This window comes from Setaria viridis, chromosome 3 (assembly GCF_005286985.2).
Source record: "Setaria viridis chromosome 3, Setaria_viridis_v4.0, whole genome shotgun sequence".
Taxonomy (NCBI): Eukaryota; Viridiplantae; Streptophyta; class Magnoliopsida; order Poales; family Poaceae; genus Setaria; species Setaria viridis.
Window position 1 is genome coordinate 7,227,367 of NC_048265.2, and position 15,760 is coordinate 7,243,126.

The window sequence follows — 15,760 nt, forward strand, 5'->3', positions numbered from 1 at the left end:
GCTAGCGAGAAGACTACCCCACTTGTCAGACTCCGCCCGTCTGAACGAAAACGCCTATATAAACGCGCCGCGCGCCCCCTCCCCCCACCAAAAAACTGGAGCCGTCTTCTCCTCGCGGAGAGCAGAGCTCCGCGATCAAACACATCCGACGAACAAGGCGATCGATGAGACGAGGCCACGTGAGAGCGAATCGAGACGGCACTAGCGGCGGCGGGCGACCGAGATGATGGACGGCCACCACTTCAACAACATCTCCCTCGGAGGCCGCGGCGGCGGCGTGAGCCCTCGATCCCCCTCCCTTCTCGAGTTCATTTTCGCCGTGATTAGTTGTCAGAGGCGAGCCGAGGGGTTGTTTATTAGCCAGGGTTCGGTACTACCTCTTGTTGCCTTCGATTTCGTGGCGGCGGTTTCGCGTATCGATCGGGTTTGGGATCGGGGAATTTCGTTGGTTGGCATCTCAGGTGCGGCGCTTGATCTCCCTAGAGATACGCGGTAGGGTTTTTCTCGAGGGGCACGTTAGATTTTTTTTGAGGAATTCCGTCGGAACAGACTCCTGGAACAATGCGGCCTTTGCAACAATTAAAAGGTTGGGTTTCTCCATCAAATTACTACTGAATGGCACAATCAATAGGCGTTACATAGGAAATTCAGCATCAGGTCGTAACTTCAGAGAAATTCTGATTCTATTCGAGTCTATCCAAGATCGTATACTCATTTCTTGTGCTGTTGCATTCTCACCATAGCATGTTCCCTAAAGAGCAACGCTCAACCTGGGATAAGTGGGCTACCATTGCACCCTTCTCGAAGACCATAAGTTCATAACCTGTGGTTACGTAACTGGCAAATGCTTAAATATTTTTAATCCTTTTGATCTGATGAATATGTGCACTTGTTCAAGGATTAATACTCTTGTCATGCTAGCTTTATCAGCGTTTATCATACTAATATAAAACACATTTTGTTTCATTATTGCAAATTTAAATTGTGTTTGGCTTCTATTCTGTTTTGTATATTTTAGGGAAGTAGGAACCAACCATTCATTTCTTATTGCAAAAGAGGGGATTCTGTAGATCAAATCTGTGAATATCTCCATTCATCATTTTTTAATGATTGTTATCGCAATTACACTGTGCTGATGAAATTCTCCTTGATCACTTGTGCTGTAGAACCCTGGGCAGTTCAAACTTTATTCAGGAGGACTGGCGTGGAAGAAGCAAGGGGGACGAAAGATCATCGAGGTTGATAAAGCTGATATCACATCTGTGACATGGATGAGAATTCCTAAATCTTATCAGCTTAGTGTTGGGACAAAGGAGGGCCTCTGTTACAGGTTCTTTGGCTTCCGTGAACAGGTTATATTCTCCCATTGTTTTATCCGAATGATCTAATTTCTATTTCTAACTTGAAAATGCTAAAGAATGATAGTGAATTTGGATTTCTTATCATATACCTGATATCTGTTTTGATGCCTATTTTTGTTTCAGATAATTGAAAACAATGCATATTTTGACTCCAGTTTTATCCTGTCATTTTGTAGGATGTTAGTAGCCTGACTAACTACATTCAAAAGAGCACAGGAATCACACCACAGGAGAAGCAGCTTTCCATCAGTGGGCAGAACTGGGGTGGAATTGAAATAAATGGTTAGCCAAGTTTGATGTGGCATTTTGTATACTCCATTGCCTTTTGGTAACCTCTGCTTTGGTTTGATTTCTTCTACTATTATTTCTGTTTTAGGGAATGTGCTTTGCTTTAATGTCGGTTCAAAGGAAGCATTTGAAGTCTCTCTAGCGGATGTTTCACAAAGTCAGATGCAAGGAAAAACAGATGTTGTCCTTGAGTTCCATGTAGATGATACAACTGGGGCTAATGAGGTCTGTGGTTAAGTGTGTTTCTTTTAATCCATGTTCACCTGTTTTGTTAAAATTTATTGTTTGCTTACTTCACTGTTCTCTGGGAGTAAATTAAGAAGTTGATATTTATGTTTACAAATATCATTGAAGGGTACCCAAACGTCCTACTTATTTCATTTCATTGTGTCTCTTATTTGTTTGCAAATGATTTTTCTGCCATAGATAGTTCAATCTCATTTAATGGTTTTCATTCCCATGGTTTGTCATTATATAAACTTTTCAAGTCTTTGACTACAGTGAGTTGAAGATCCATTAACAGTAGTTGAAATTTTAATGGTCTATGTTTGATCATTGTTATCGTTACAGCTGATCAACTCTTTTCCCTTGCTATGACTGCAGAAAGATTCACTCATGGATTTAAGTTTCCATGTACCAACTTCAAATACTCAATTCATTGGAGATGAGCATCGTACGTCAGCTCAGGTGAGGTTGTTGATAAGTTCAAAATGGCCAAAACACATGCATGCATGATGCCAATTGGTGAAATATTTCCTTTGTAGATGCTATGGCAAGCTATCTCGGTTCAAATTGACGGAGGTGGCTCCTCAGAGGCGGCTGTTGCTACATTTGATGGAATTGCAATTCTTACACCAAGGTGGGAAAAATCTTACAGCAGAACATCTACTTCAATGTGTTTGTTTTACCTAAGTAGTTAATTGCCCCTTGTCCATTCAGAGGTCGATATAGTGTCGAGCTTCATCAGTCATTCTTGCGACTCCAAGGACAAGCTAATGATTTCAAAATACAGTACAGCAGTATTCTTCGTCTCTTTGTTTTACCAAAGGTTACATTTATTTCATATTTATTTTATATGTGCTATCTTTTATTGCACACATTGTGGACTGCAAACTAATATATGGCTTCATCTCTTTCCTTTTTGCCTATGCAGTCACACAACCCTCATACTTTCGTGGTTATCACACTTGATCCACCTATTCGCAAAGGACAAACATTATATCCTCACATCGTTATTCAGGTGTTGTGCTACAATTAAATTTTCACACTAAATTGGATCAAATGTTCATATTCAACCGAAAATTAATTTCCTCATTTTGTGAACAGTTCGAGACAGAGACAATTGTTGAAAGGAAACTGACATTAAGTGAGGAGGTTTTGGCTGAAAAGTACAAGGATAGACTTCAGAGCTCTTATAGGGTGATACATTTATTCACTTTTGATAAGTAATCTATTCTTGCATCCATTGAATGGATACTAGCACATGCTCATTTATTTTATTTTTACTGGTTATCTAACTTATGCGTATCACCTGTTGGCTTATTTCTTTCACATGATTGTATTTTCGTAATTACATGCATTATTTTTTAATATAATGGAATTGTGCATGCTTTCTTAGCCCTGCGTATGGTTATTTTCCTTGCAAATAGGGTGGTGATTAACCGCATTTGGTGAAGTTTTGCAATTGAGCAAAGAATTATGTAGGCCTAATGTTATTTTCATCTATCCCTGCACTCCAGGCTTTTAATATGATCATCCGTTGTACTTGCGTCTTCAAATTAACTTTCTTGAATTATTGATTTATTTGTAGGGTCTAATACATGAGGTATTCTCCATGGTCCTTCGTGGCTTATCTGGTGCTAAAGTGACAAGGCCAAGTACGTTCCGCAGTTGCCAAGATGGATATGCTGTCAAGTCATCACTTAAAGCTGAAGATGGTTTGCTTTATCCACTTGAAAAGGCCTTCTTCTTTCTGCCAAAGCCCCCTACACTCATTTCTCATGATGAGGTTTGTTTTCTATGTTTAAAAATAAGATAAAAGATAGTTTTTCATTAATTTATTTTGTCCTATGGTAACCTTTTATTGGCTGCAGATTGAGTATGTTGAGTTTGAGCGTCATGGTACTGGTGGTGCTAGTATATCATCTCATTATTTTGACCTCCTAGTAAAGCTTAAAAACGATCAAGAACATCTCTTCAGAAACATCCAAAGGAATGAATACCATAACCTGTTCAATTTCATCAGGTATTTGATATGTGTTTGTTGATTTAATCACCATTGTAGCCTCCATATTTTTTTATGAAACTTATATGGCTTCTTATTTCTTATAATTTTTCAAGCGGTAAGCACTTGAAAATTCTAAATCTTGGAGATGGTCAAGGTAGAGCTGGTGGTGTTACTGCTGTTCTTCAGAGCACCGATGATGATTCAGTTGATCCACATCTAGAGAGGATTAAAAATCAGGCTGGTAATGAGGAAAGTGATGAAGAGGTATTATATCTATTTATCTGATTCTAGATAGAGGCCCCTCGGCCATTTGTATGTTACATTTTTGTGTAATCTCTCTTCAACATTAGGATGAAGATTTTGTGGCGGAGAAGGATGATAGTGGATCTCCTACTGATGATTCTGATGAGGATGGCTCTGATGCTAGTTTGAGCGGGGAAGAAAAGGAGGTACTAAATTTACTCTTACAAAATACCGTAATAACTTTTTCAGTTTGAACTAGAACATCTAGAGTAGTATGCCACGCTAATGAACTTGTTTCAGAAATCTTCCAAGAAGGAAGCTAGTACCTCAAAGCCACCTGTGAAGAAGAAGCAGAAGAGTGTGCCTGATGAAGGTTCTCAGAAAAAGAAGCCTAAGAAGAAGAAAGATCCAAATGCCCCTAAAAGAGCCATAGCTCCATTCATGTACTTCTCAAAGGCTGAGCGACCTGTAAGTTTCTTATAAGCCTGAGTGACAAAATTGAATAAAATTAGTAGGAGAAAAATCATGTTGCTTTCGTTGCAAATATTGGACCTAGCTTGCTATTTTTTCTACTCTACATGTATTTGCTAGGTTGCAAGAACAAACATGTTAGCTTTTGTCCTAGGATTTTGCAGATCAAATCGAAACATGAGGTATGTGTTGAATGTTAACTGGCACTTTCCCGTTGCAGAATATTAAGAGCAGCAACCCTGAACTAGCTACTACAGAGATCGCGAAGAAGCTTGGGGAGCGGTGGCAAAAGATGTCAGGTAATATTCCAGCTCTGTGATGCATACTTCCATTGCCGTGCACATACATATTCTTCATTATGGTGATCGTGTTTTCTTAGAGATACCACCATGGCAGAAGTGGAAATTATCCATTACGATTATTTCCTCTGGTCTCCTTTTTGCAGCTGAGGAGAGGCAGCCATACATTGAGCAGTCCCAGGTCGACAAGCAACGCTATGCAGAAGAGTCTGCTGCCTACCGTGGTGCAAGTACTCAGCAGGGCTCCGGAGGTGGGTCGGACTGAATGTGGCATCGTTTTGACAGTTAACTACTGGGGAGGATTATTGAGCCATCAGTGTAAACTGAGCGATAAATTTTACCTAGCTTTTGAATCTTCTATCCAATCTGGTATCTTAGCTAGTGCTACCATTAATATCTGTTGCCTGGAAGTACTATAGAATCTATTCGCTATCAACTTTTAATGTGACATTCAGGTAAATACTCTGGCTGCAAAAATTGTGTTGAAACGTTCTGTGTGAAAAACATAGCAATGGTTAGTGATTAGTGAACTAGCGATACGTGTTGAAATTGTATGCGCAATAGATATGTGTGCGTGAACTATAACCCTATTTGTTTGAGCTTTCTAACAGCTTTTTAGCGTAGCGTGAAAAGTCAGAAGCTCAAACAAATAGTGATATTCTCATATACCTTCCGAAAAGCTGGAAGCTCAGAAAAGCTGAGTTTATATGAAAAGTTGAAAAGCTCAATTTTATGAGCTTTTCGTAGCTTTTTGAGCTCAGAAAGATAAACACATCTTCTAAAAGCTAGCGTTGACTTTTTCAGAAGCAAAAGGCTTGCATTAGCTTTTTAGAAAAGTTAAAAGCTGCAGCTCAATATCAAGAGTTCATGGTAATGGGTCAGGCTGCCGTAGTCCAGTCAAAATCAGGGTAGTAGCATCATCATACGTTATAGTACTAGCTACACGGTCTAAGAAAAATTCTCACATTTCAATTGTGGCATTTGTTAGGTAGCACCCCCTAAGGCTTTTTTAGCAAACATTCACCCCTACTTGGTTTTGTTGGGCAATAAAAAAAGAGCACACACCCATCGTCAATTCCATCTATTTCAGCCGTTGATGGAGTCTTTATCAAAGTTGGAAATTTCTCAACACATTTTGGTTACCTTAAAAATTTGCAAACAGTAAAATATAAAAATAAAATTATTTGACCCTAAAGGATCTAACTGTAAAATAAAATAGTAGCATAAATGCTTTACTTGAAAAAAAATATAAAAAATCAAATTCCCACCAATAAAAATCGTCCATATGAGCATCGATCCCCTCGTTGAAACTATTATCCCCTAATAAACATTTATACATGTTCATCGTAAACTACACCGTAACATCTATTCTTAATAGTGCAACAAGCAAACCAACAATGGCAACAAGCTATAATTTGGATAAAATGGGTGAAAAGAAACTCATCAATCTCTTACCATTGAAGGGCCTATTGCAAAAGGTGTAATCAAGAGTCGTATAGCAACAAATCAGATCAGGAAATTTTTTTCAAGAAATCAGAAGGACTACTGCAAAGGAAATATATCAAAAAGCCTACTATAAGGTGCAAGAGTCATAATATTAAGGGGCGTTTGGTTCCCTTTACTTATTTTTAGCACGTGTCACATCGAATGTTTAGATACTAATTAGGAGTATTAAACGTATACTATTTACAAAACGCATTACATAAGTGGAGGCTAAATGGCGAGACGAATCTATTAAGCCTAATTAATCCATCATTAGCAAATGTTTACTGTAGCAACACATTGTCAAATCATGGACTAATTAGGCTTAATAGATTCGTCTCGCCGTTTAGCCTCCACTTATGTAATGTGTTTTGTAAATAGTTTACGTTTAATACTCCTAATTAGTATCTAAACATTCGATGTGACGGATGCTAAAAATAAGCAAATGTAACCATGGCCTTAGATTCAAATATAAAAATGGAGGCTAATGGAGAGAAGGCAAAATTCAAATTGAATAAATAAAAGATATATTGAAGCGTATTACAAGTCCACGGCAACATGCAAAAGTACTCCTGAACAAATGTCTACAACTGAATGATTTTTGTTTTTAGCATACCAAGAGAGAGCATAGTTATGTAGCTTCCAATTAGCAAAATGTTTATTCGACGGCGCATTATGGCACCAATAAGCCCATTCTTTATTGAGCTCGTGGTTAATTAGCTATGACTGTAATTATTTCATGAGTACATTTATTATGGAAAAATATCTGTTACCTGGCCGGTTTCTAGTTGACTCACAATACGTCATCTCAAAAATACGCGCGGTGTCGTGTTCCTTTCCACCTCCGCAGGCGCAGCGCAGCTCGCGCGTGCCGACCGACTTTCCTCTCCCGCCGCCACATAGGCCCCACCCTTCTCTTCCTCTCTCTACGCCTCCTCTCTCTCCACCAGACCAGCTCAACGCCTCGCGCGGTCGCACCTCGACGGGCCCTGAGCTAGGGTTTCCTCCGCCGCCACCACCTCTCCCCCTGTTACGCGGCCGGTGCGCAGCCATGGCGCTGGCGCAGGCGGGCATGGGCCTCACGAAGGTCGTGGTCCTCGTCGGCGCCGGCGTCGCCGGCTCCGTCGTCCTCCGCAACGGCCGCCTCGCCGAGATCCTCGGCGAGCTCCAGGTGCGTCGCGTCCCCTGGCCGCGGGCCGCGCTCCGGCGCCTTGATGGTGACCTGGTGATCCCGGGTCCTGATCCGGGGAGCGAGGCGATCCGGATTGCTCTGGTTCTGATGATTTATCATTTGTGACGCGTGGGTTTGTGCAGGAGATACTCGACAAGGGGAGCAAGGGGAAGGGCAGCGGAGGGGGAGGAGATGGCGAAGCCGACCTCAACGAGGCGCTCACCTCGCAGGTGATCTCCTTGCCTTTCATATAACTAGTTTGCTAGCATAGTAGTATGTTGGATGTGGCTGTGCGAACACGTTAGTGCCTGCTTCTGCCTCCGAGTAATTCAAATACAGCAGGACATCTTGTAATGTTCCCATAATCCTATTAATTCAATGCACCGGATTATCTGTCAGTGTTCAGCTCCCAAAGTAGAAATGCATCACGCAATTCAGTACTACTTTGGTGTATCCAATATTCAGACTTGATGTTATTGCCATGTTAATTGGTATCTCTGTTCCAATGGTCCAATGGAAATATTATCCCGAGCAGTCTCTTTTCTTTTTAAACAAAGTATATGATAAAACATATACATCAGGGGAGACATTATGCTAGATCCCACGTGCTTCTCTATGGCTGAGGCTGTTTTTTGTTATTCTTGTGTGTACTTCTCCTTTGGTGAAGTGCTCATTGCAAAGTGGTGGGTTGATGATTTTTATCATAAAATGTTTTCTAAGTTTGTTGTGCTCGTTAATTTATTGTCTAGTCTCTAAATAGACCCCACAGTTCTCTGCGTCAGTCCACCATTGCAGCTGTGTACTTCTCTTCTGATATTGTTCTTTTGCATGCACATGCTTATCTCAAATGGTTACCATGACTGTATAAACAGATCCTTATATCTGTAATTTCCATACATGCTTAACTCAAACAGTTACCATGACCATAGAAACAAATCCTTTTATCTGCATTCGTCAAGGACTCCTAGTAGTGGACAATGCTGCTATAAACTTTGGATCTTTGCCCTGACACTTTTTTCTTCTTCGAATTCTCTCGTGCAATCTTTAGGGGAGAAGAAGTGGGGGGGGGGGGGTGATTGGTGGTGGCAGTGTTTGGGTTCTGAATTACCCTAACTTGCTTGGGAGTAAAAGGCTTTTGTCATGTTTCTTTTCACCAGAGGGATATCCTAGAGTAATCTCAATTCAAGTTTTGGAAGGTTGATATTTGATCTGTTTCCTTGTAGTCTGAACTTAGTTAAGATAATGATTCTACTATTACCTGTTGTTTATATTTCATTTTATGATCATGCAATGGGTTTGCATTGCACTTGGAATTAAGAACCCTTGGTACTTCTGGAAATGTTTATTAACTGTGCATTGATTTTTAGATCATTATGAAGTAGGGGTATACACCACACCAAGTAGGGCTTGCTCGGTTCAGATCGCCTAAGGCCTTGTTTGGATAAAACCATTCCCTCCCAATATATGTTGATCAGAGTGGAAAATGAACGAATTTCCCCCTCAATCCCTTCCAATATGTATGGATTGGGAGGGGATCACTGTGTTTTCAAACAAAGCCTGAGGGAGGAGGAGGTTAGGGGAGGGATTAGACTATAGATTGGGTTGACTATTCTATACTCATTTCTTGCTTGATGTCTGTGAATAATTATTGAGTATACTAAGCTTCCATATGTAAAGGCTCTTGTAACAATTGTATACAAGATCAGTCCAGATAGTCACTTGATCAACTTATTGGTAGGATACCAAAAATCATTGCCCTGGGGAACAAATAAGCTATTTAGGGAAATATATAACTTGCTTGATTCTCAAATCATTGGTTTGGGCCCACTGCTACAGCAATGTGGATATTGTTCACAAGCCTCAGAGCAGTGCATGATAAGCCCTGTCATGATGTGGTTATAATCCATAAAAACACATCATATGATTAATAGCTGAACATGGCACTTAAGCGTATGCAATTTCAGTGTTCTTCATGCAGTCTTTAATTGTTTCAATAACTACACTATTACTTGTCATGGTTAGTACAGATTCTGTATTTAGTGGTCATCTTTATTCAGTTTTCTCATGTCAAATGCAAACTCCATTATAGGTGCGTCGGCTGGCAATGGAGGTCCGACAGCTTACTTCCTCACGTCCGGTAACTGTTATTGCTGGAGGTTCTGGACAATCAGGTTTGTCTTGCTTGATTCAAACTCGAGGTGTGCCTGAGTTTTAAGTTTTGACTTAGGATAGGTGGATGCTATAAGTTTGTATTCAGGACATTAGCCTATATCCTTGGTGATAGCATATATGTTATACCATTGATCTTAATCTCTTTGCAGGAGTGTCAGGTCTGTTAGTACCTGCAGCAACTGTAGGGGCACTGGGATATGGCTATATGTGGTGGAAGGTATGTTCTTACTGGTGGTTCTGGACAATCAGGTCATGGCTATTTTATGTTTTCTTGGATGCTAGCAATTCGTTTGACAGTTTATGCTAATTTTGTGGGATCTGCCTGTTTTCTCATTTATATTTTCATCATTTCTTGTCATAAACTTATAATATAATTAAGTGTGACTCATTTTCCTTCTATTCTGAAAAGGCAGGTATGATTTTCTGGATTTTTTATATTTATCTGTTAAGGATTAAATTGTACATGTTCTTCTTGAATTCCTCTTCTATCATCTATTATAGTACACGAGATTCTTATTACTCATTTTGTACTCTTTTTTGTCCAGGGCATCTCATTCTCAGATCTAATGTATGTTACCAAGCGCAACATGGCAAATGCTGTTTCAAGTATGACTAAACATTTGGAGCAAGTGCAAAGCTCGCTTGCTGTAAGTACTTCTTTCCTAGTTGCTTGTCACAGAATCCGTACCTTTTCCGCCTTTTTGAAAATATTGATTTAAGCTAAGTTTTGACTTTTGAGCTCACTATGATTGCTAATTTGTCTTTCTCTAATACAATACTACTGTGGTAAGATGTTACTTTTAGTACTCTATTGTTTTAAAATAAGCTTAATGGTCTAATACTCATTTTGATGGCATACAAATTTTCATATGCTTACTAAATCTAACTTATGAGGTTGTTGTTGATAACAAAAGTTAAGCTGTTGAAGGCAACGGGTGTTTTATTTAAGTGTTTGTTAGAAGTGAGAACTGTAGTTTGTTTTTTGAAACCAGAGTAAGATTTCCATGGGTTGTACCCTGGCTATGTTTTTCTTTTTTTTTTCTATTTGTGCCAGACATTTGTTAGGTGTTTAAATTGATTCTTGATGAAGTCAGTTCATGTTTTTCTCCAAGTTGTTCGTTGTGTATTTCTGCCACATGGTCTGAATGCCGTTGTTGAGATCTTTTGCTAGTTTGTTATACAAGAACCTGTGTGTTCTCAAATAATTAAACCTTGATCTTCTTTTTGCAGGCTGCTAAAAGGCATTTGACGCAGCGCATTGAAAAGTTGGATGATAAATTGGATCAGCAAAAGGCTCTATCTGGACAAATAAGAGATGATGTACTTTTTTTCCTGAATATTACATCTTTGTACAAAGTTCATGCATTCAGTTGTTCAATATTCCACATCTTGCTCCATTTGTTCAAAGTCCATGCATTCAGTTGTTCAAAATCTGAAGTAGCATATACCATACCTAAGTAGCTGTTTTGTGTTTTAGTTTTTCCCCCCACTTCCTTGTTTCTCTTTTCTATGTTTTTGGTTTGTTTCTACTTGGGTTTGCCTTTCTTCCTATCTAATATAATGATACCTAGCCCTGCTGTGTGTTCAAGTTTTTTTTATAATTGGATGTCAATATGCTCTTAACTGGCATCCATTAAAAACGCATGAAGAGAGTTCATTGGTCATACAGTTCTGAAATATCTACTTCATTATTCAGGTTACTGATGCACGACTGAAGCTCGAGAATATCGGTTCAGAAATTAAAAACATCAAAGAATTAGTCTGGGGTCTTGTAAGTGTATATCTCATTTGAAGGTTACTAGTTGTTGCTACCAAGTTGTTTACTGAATTCTTTATACTTCTGCAGGATGGGAAAATTGATTCAATGGAAGCCAAACAGGTGGGCCTTCACTTGAAAAAAGATTATGTTGTTGTTCAGTTGTTCAGTTTTTTTTTAAATGAACAAAGTAAAAATAATATGTTTGAAGGTAGGAAATTTGATGGTCCAGTTTAGCATGTGTAAATGTATTACATGCACTCTATCCCTGTTTTTTTTTATTTCGAATTTTCCAAAAGGTGCATCATGCATGCTTTTCGTAAGTCATAACAGTGGGTGTGGTGCCCCTAGGCACCAAATGCATGCAAATCCAGTTAATGCATGTTTCCTTCTACTGGTCTTTCTTATATTGACTGAAGTACTCTTTATCAACAGGACTTTTCATGTGCGGGTGTGATGTACCTCTGCCAATTCATAGAGCAAAATGGTGGAAAGCTGCCGGAACGCCTGGTATGAGCATTTCCACTCTATGTTACCCAGATAGTCTGATACATTTCCCAAAAACACTAATAGGGGGATGCACATATATATATAGTGAATATTAAAAATACAGAAATAGAAAAATGCTTCAAAGGTTATCTGCTACCCAATTGACTGCGTATTTGATATAAAAGGAAGCAAAGAGAGACAAACAGGTGATTCTAGGGGCGATAGCATTGACTGGCAGCTAGGGCTAGCTAGGAGGTGGCCTCTACTTTGTGAAGAATATTTATGCATAGAGCTTTTTATGAGCATAGTAGGGGATTAGGTTTGAAGCTATTAGGAAAGAGTTAAGAGTGGTAACAACAAAGTACTGGGATTACTTTATTTATTTAAACTCATGAAAATGTCCGATACTTGCCTGACAAGTATCAGAGGAGTACCTGTTTCTTATCTTTGGCCCGCAAGTTTCAAGGTTCTTAGTTCATTTCACTTAACCTTTTTTTTGTTAAATTTCTACAGGAGGGCCCAAAAGTGACTGGGAAGCGTTATGGAGGTCAAAAGGTCATACAGGTTAGTCAGTTAGCATAATAGCATTACACATTTTATGAGGCAAAATAGTGTTTAGTTCAATTTGCAAATTTTTACAAGTACCAACACAAAAATGGTGGTGAAATCTGTTTGGATTTTTGGAATGACTATGAAAATGTTTAGGATTGGTTGTTGAAACGAGTGAATTATCTTTGGCATGGTGTCCAGCGTATATAACTTTACACTGAAGAAACAACAAATAATGCAAGTAGGTTTGGAATGTGATATTTACTGGTCTGCCGCAATCAAACTAGCTTCAAGTTGTTACATTGGATGCTAAATTACATTTCAGGGGTTGCAACTGGCGATAGAATCAGGGAATTTTGGCAAGGACGCCATTGATGCGCTAATCAATGATTCTGATTCCACTGATAAGATAAACAGGTTTGAAGATCCGAATCTCTGCATACAAGTTCCTCTTTTGCGTTGGATTGGGTATAAATTGAACTAACTACTGTGGTGTGCACTTTTGCAGGTCGAGCTCCATCAAATCAGTCAAATAATTATTCTCCGGTTGACACCAAGGGCCAAACATCTTCCTATGGAGATCCCATGCCCCATGAGAGTATTGTAAAGGGTATTCATTACAAGTAAACATGTAAAGAGCTGCAGCCTTTTTCTAAAGTTATTTGCTTGCAGGAAGTGCTGTTTGTTTAATTTGTAAGCTTGTGCAAATGCCAGTAGTTGCTACTTAGGAATCTAGGCAATGCTTCAGTTTTGTGGCATCGCTTTGTGACATGATTTGACTTTTGAGGCAGCACTCTGCCGTAAATAAATGGACAACACTCTGGTTGGCTTGTGACCGTGTGGACTTGCAACTTAGAAAAAACTTTTATGCACCCACCAATTCGCCTAAACCTGTGTTTTCGTGCCGTGAAATCAGTTTTTGTTTCAGTAGAACTTATAATCGGTTCGTGCCAGCAAATGGCAGGTGGGCTCTGCATTAGAGTTACAGATGCTCCATATACAGGTAAACTAAATGTGTAACTAAAACCACCAAAGGTTGGAGCGGAGGCCAGCGAGCCCGATGTGACTCGTCGAGTGGCAATGCATTAGGAAATTAATTTATTGATTACTGAGAAACGACGATAAGCAAACACAATAGCTTAACAAAATACGGAGCATGTTCCTAAACCCTAGTGACACGTACGACATGCCACGCTACACGTTCCTGCAACAAGCCAAACATGCAGTTGTAACTACAGCTCCACAGGGGCCAGGTCCCTTGCGGTTTGTCAGCAGATATCATCAGGTGAACTTGGCCAACTCCCCGAGGAAGGCGTCGACGTGCTCCTCCTTGACGCAGCGCGCCAGCACGTTGGCCCCGTCCTTCCTGCATGGCAGGCACGCCACGCAGTGCGGCACCGGCATCCTGTCCATCCGGCACATCACCCTCGCCGGCGTCCCGCCGCCCAAGTCCACCGCGTCGGCGCCCAGGTTCCGCCAGCTCGTCACGTCGAAGGCGTTGTACCCGAACATCACCTCCGCCTGCTCCGCGGACAGAGACAAGCCACCTTCTCCTTCTCCGCCGCCGCCGGCGACCCTGCCGCTGTTCCTCCTCTTGAACTGGTGCGGGATCGGCTGTTTCGCGCGCTTGATCAGCCTCACCACGTCGTTGATGCCGCCGTGCGCCACCTCCCCGCTCGTCGGCACCGCCACCGCCGACGTGATGCAGTTGCCGTAGTAGCCGTGCCTGGCGCCGGCGTGCTTCCGCACGTTGGCCGCGAAGATGAGAGGCGCCGGGGTCGAGGGGTCGTCCGGCATGACGGCGCGCGTCCGGCACTGCCAGAGGACGGCCATGACCGCCTCGAAGACGGTGCAGGGGCCGCCGCCGGCGGTGACCTGGCCGGCGAATCCGGCTTTGATGCGGTCGATGCAGCTGGACGGGACGGTGATGTCGAGGAACGCGAAGTCCCGCGGCTCGAGGACGACCAGCGCGTTCTCCATGGCGGCGACGAGCGGCGGCAGCTCCGGGAGGGAGTCGTCGCCGCAGCTGACGGGGAGGACGGACGGCCGGGGCATGCCCCGCGCGAGCTCGCCGACGGCGCGCATGAACTGCGCGAACCCCGTTCCGTCGGCGACGGCGTGGTTCCGCGTCACCGCGACGACGAACCCGCCGCAGGCGAACTCGGTCACCTGCACCAGCAGCAGCGGGTCCGACGGGCGGAACCCCTCGGCGCCGACGCCGACGGCGAGCTCGTCCAGCAGCGCCGCGCCGGACGGCGGGTCGAGGAGCCCGGCGTCCGCCAGGGAGCGGTCGGCCGTCGCGGCCACGAAGGACACGCCCTCGCCGGTGCAGGCGATGCGCAGCCGCTCGCCGTCGGCGGCGGCGGCGACGATGCGGCCGGCGACCGGGAAGTAGTGGACCAGGGCGCGGGACATGGCGCCCCGCACGGTCTCGGCCGGCGCGCCGATCGCGCGGTCGAAGACGTGGAACGACGTGACGGGGAAGAAGGCGAGGGCCCTGTCGAACGAGGAGAGGTTGATGTATACCGTCGCCTCCGCCGCCGGTTCCGGCGCGGTCGCCGGGCCGACGAGCACCGGCGGGAACTTGGTGACGGTGACGCTCATCGGCATGTCTCACTCACTTACTGGTACTGCAAAGCTGTTGACTCTAACTATCTACCCCCCCTCCCTTTAAACCCGCCACATTCAATGGTGGCAGGCAGGCATTTTTTACTTTCAACTGTTTCCAGGCTACGTGTGACGTGACCTCGTTTGGTTTTTTACGGTGGCAGGCGCCTTGAGGTCAGAAGTCAGATGCATCATGTAGAAGTGTCATGTGGAGCCGGCAGCGCAGAGGGTTGACTAGATAGCTGGGATGAGAAACTGTGAAACACGTAGAGACAGTAGAGTCGTGTAGCGGATAAGCTTATTTTGGTACGCGTTGAACTAGCGGACGAACGCACCGCCGAAATTTGCTAAGTTGTTTATCGTTTGGGCGCACATCATCCTGTTTAGGCGACTAAAAAAGTCGCCGAACTTTTTGGTCGATGCCTGACGATATCCGGCAAGAGTCAGCGGTTGCAGGTTTTATAATTTGTTTGAAAAGATCTGTTTGGTTCCCCAATCCCACCCAAGAGTCAGCGGTTGCAGGTTGCAGGTTTTACCCGGCAAGAGTCAGCGGTTGCAAATTCGTAGAATGGTTCTAAGATAGAATGGAATGATCCCTCAGCAACACCTTGTCTATGTTGCTACAAACGTCAGGTGGTGTGGCTG

At 42.6% G+C, this 15,760-nt stretch overlaps 3 protein-coding genes across 3 annotated transcripts; 2 read left to right on the forward strand and 1 right to left on the reverse strand.

The window, feature by feature from the left end:
* The first annotated feature begins 104 nt into the window (after positions 1-104).
* On the forward strand, positions 105-5,376 carry LOC117847585 (FACT complex subunit SSRP1-B). Its single transcript, XM_034728807.2, has 16 exons — positions 105-277; positions 1,167-1,352; positions 1,538-1,643; positions 1,738-1,874; positions 2,253-2,336; positions 2,414-2,508; positions 2,589-2,697; positions 2,803-2,889; positions 2,976-3,068; positions 3,460-3,657; positions 3,743-3,894; positions 3,990-4,140; positions 4,227-4,325; positions 4,420-4,587; positions 4,811-4,889; positions 5,036-5,376. The coding sequence occupies exons 1-16, from the start codon at positions 224-226 to the stop codon at positions 5,152-5,154; spliced, it is 1,917 nt and encodes a 638-aa protein (XP_034584698.1). The 5' UTR covers positions 105-223; the 3' UTR covers positions 5,155-5,376.
* Positions 5,377-7,297: 1,921 nt separating this feature from the next.
* LOC117848467 (uncharacterized) lies at positions 7,298-13,343 on the forward strand. The gene is made up of 12 exons (XM_034729889.2): positions 7,298-7,542; positions 7,686-7,772; positions 9,632-9,713; positions 9,864-9,931; positions 10,260-10,361; positions 10,945-11,034; positions 11,411-11,485; positions 11,561-11,593; positions 11,906-11,980; positions 12,473-12,523; positions 12,834-12,925; positions 13,017-13,343. Exons 1-12 carry the CDS (start codon positions 7,423-7,425, stop codon positions 13,042-13,044), a joined length of 903 nt encoding a protein of 300 aa, XP_034585780.1. The 5' UTR covers positions 7,298-7,422; the 3' UTR covers positions 13,045-13,343.
* Positions 13,344-13,593: 250 nt separating this feature from the next.
* On the reverse strand, positions 13,594-15,250 carry LOC117848466 (acyl transferase 15). The gene has a single exon (XM_034729888.2). The coding sequence runs from the start codon at positions 15,116-15,118 to the stop codon at positions 13,790-13,792; it is 1,329 nt and encodes a 442-aa protein (XP_034585779.1). The 5' UTR covers positions 15,119-15,250; the 3' UTR covers positions 13,594-13,789.
* Between the last annotated feature and the right edge of the window lie 510 nt (positions 15,251-15,760).

Bases quoted from the DNA above. Each gene is read 5' to 3' on its own strand.
- LOC117847585 (XM_034728807.2), top strand. From the start codon at position 224: ATGATGGACGGCCACCACTTCAACAACATCTCCCTCGGAGGCCGCGGC. The intron at 3,895-3,989 runs GTATTTGATATG...TAATTTTTCAAG, and splicing joins AACCTGTTCAATTTCATCAG to CGGTAAGCACTTGAAAATTC. The intron at 4,141-4,226 runs GTATTATATCTA...CTTCAACATTAG, and splicing joins ATGAGGAAAGTGATGAAGAG to GATGAAGATTTTGTGGCGGA.
- LOC117848467 (XM_034729889.2), top strand. From the start codon at position 7,423: ATGGCGCTGGCGCAGGCGGGCATGGGCCTCACGAAGGTCGTGGTCCTC. The intron at 10,362-10,944 runs GTAAGTACTTCT...TTCTTTTTGCAG, and splicing joins AAGTGCAAAGCTCGCTTGCT to GCTGCTAAAAGGCATTTGAC. The intron at 11,486-11,560 runs GTAAGTGTATAT...ATACTTCTGCAG, and splicing joins AAGAATTAGTCTGGGGTCTT to GATGGGAAAATTGATTCAAT.
- LOC117848466 (XM_034729888.2), bottom strand. From the start codon at position 15,118: ATGCCGATGAGCGTCACCGTCACCAAGTTCCCGCCGGTGCTCGTCGGC.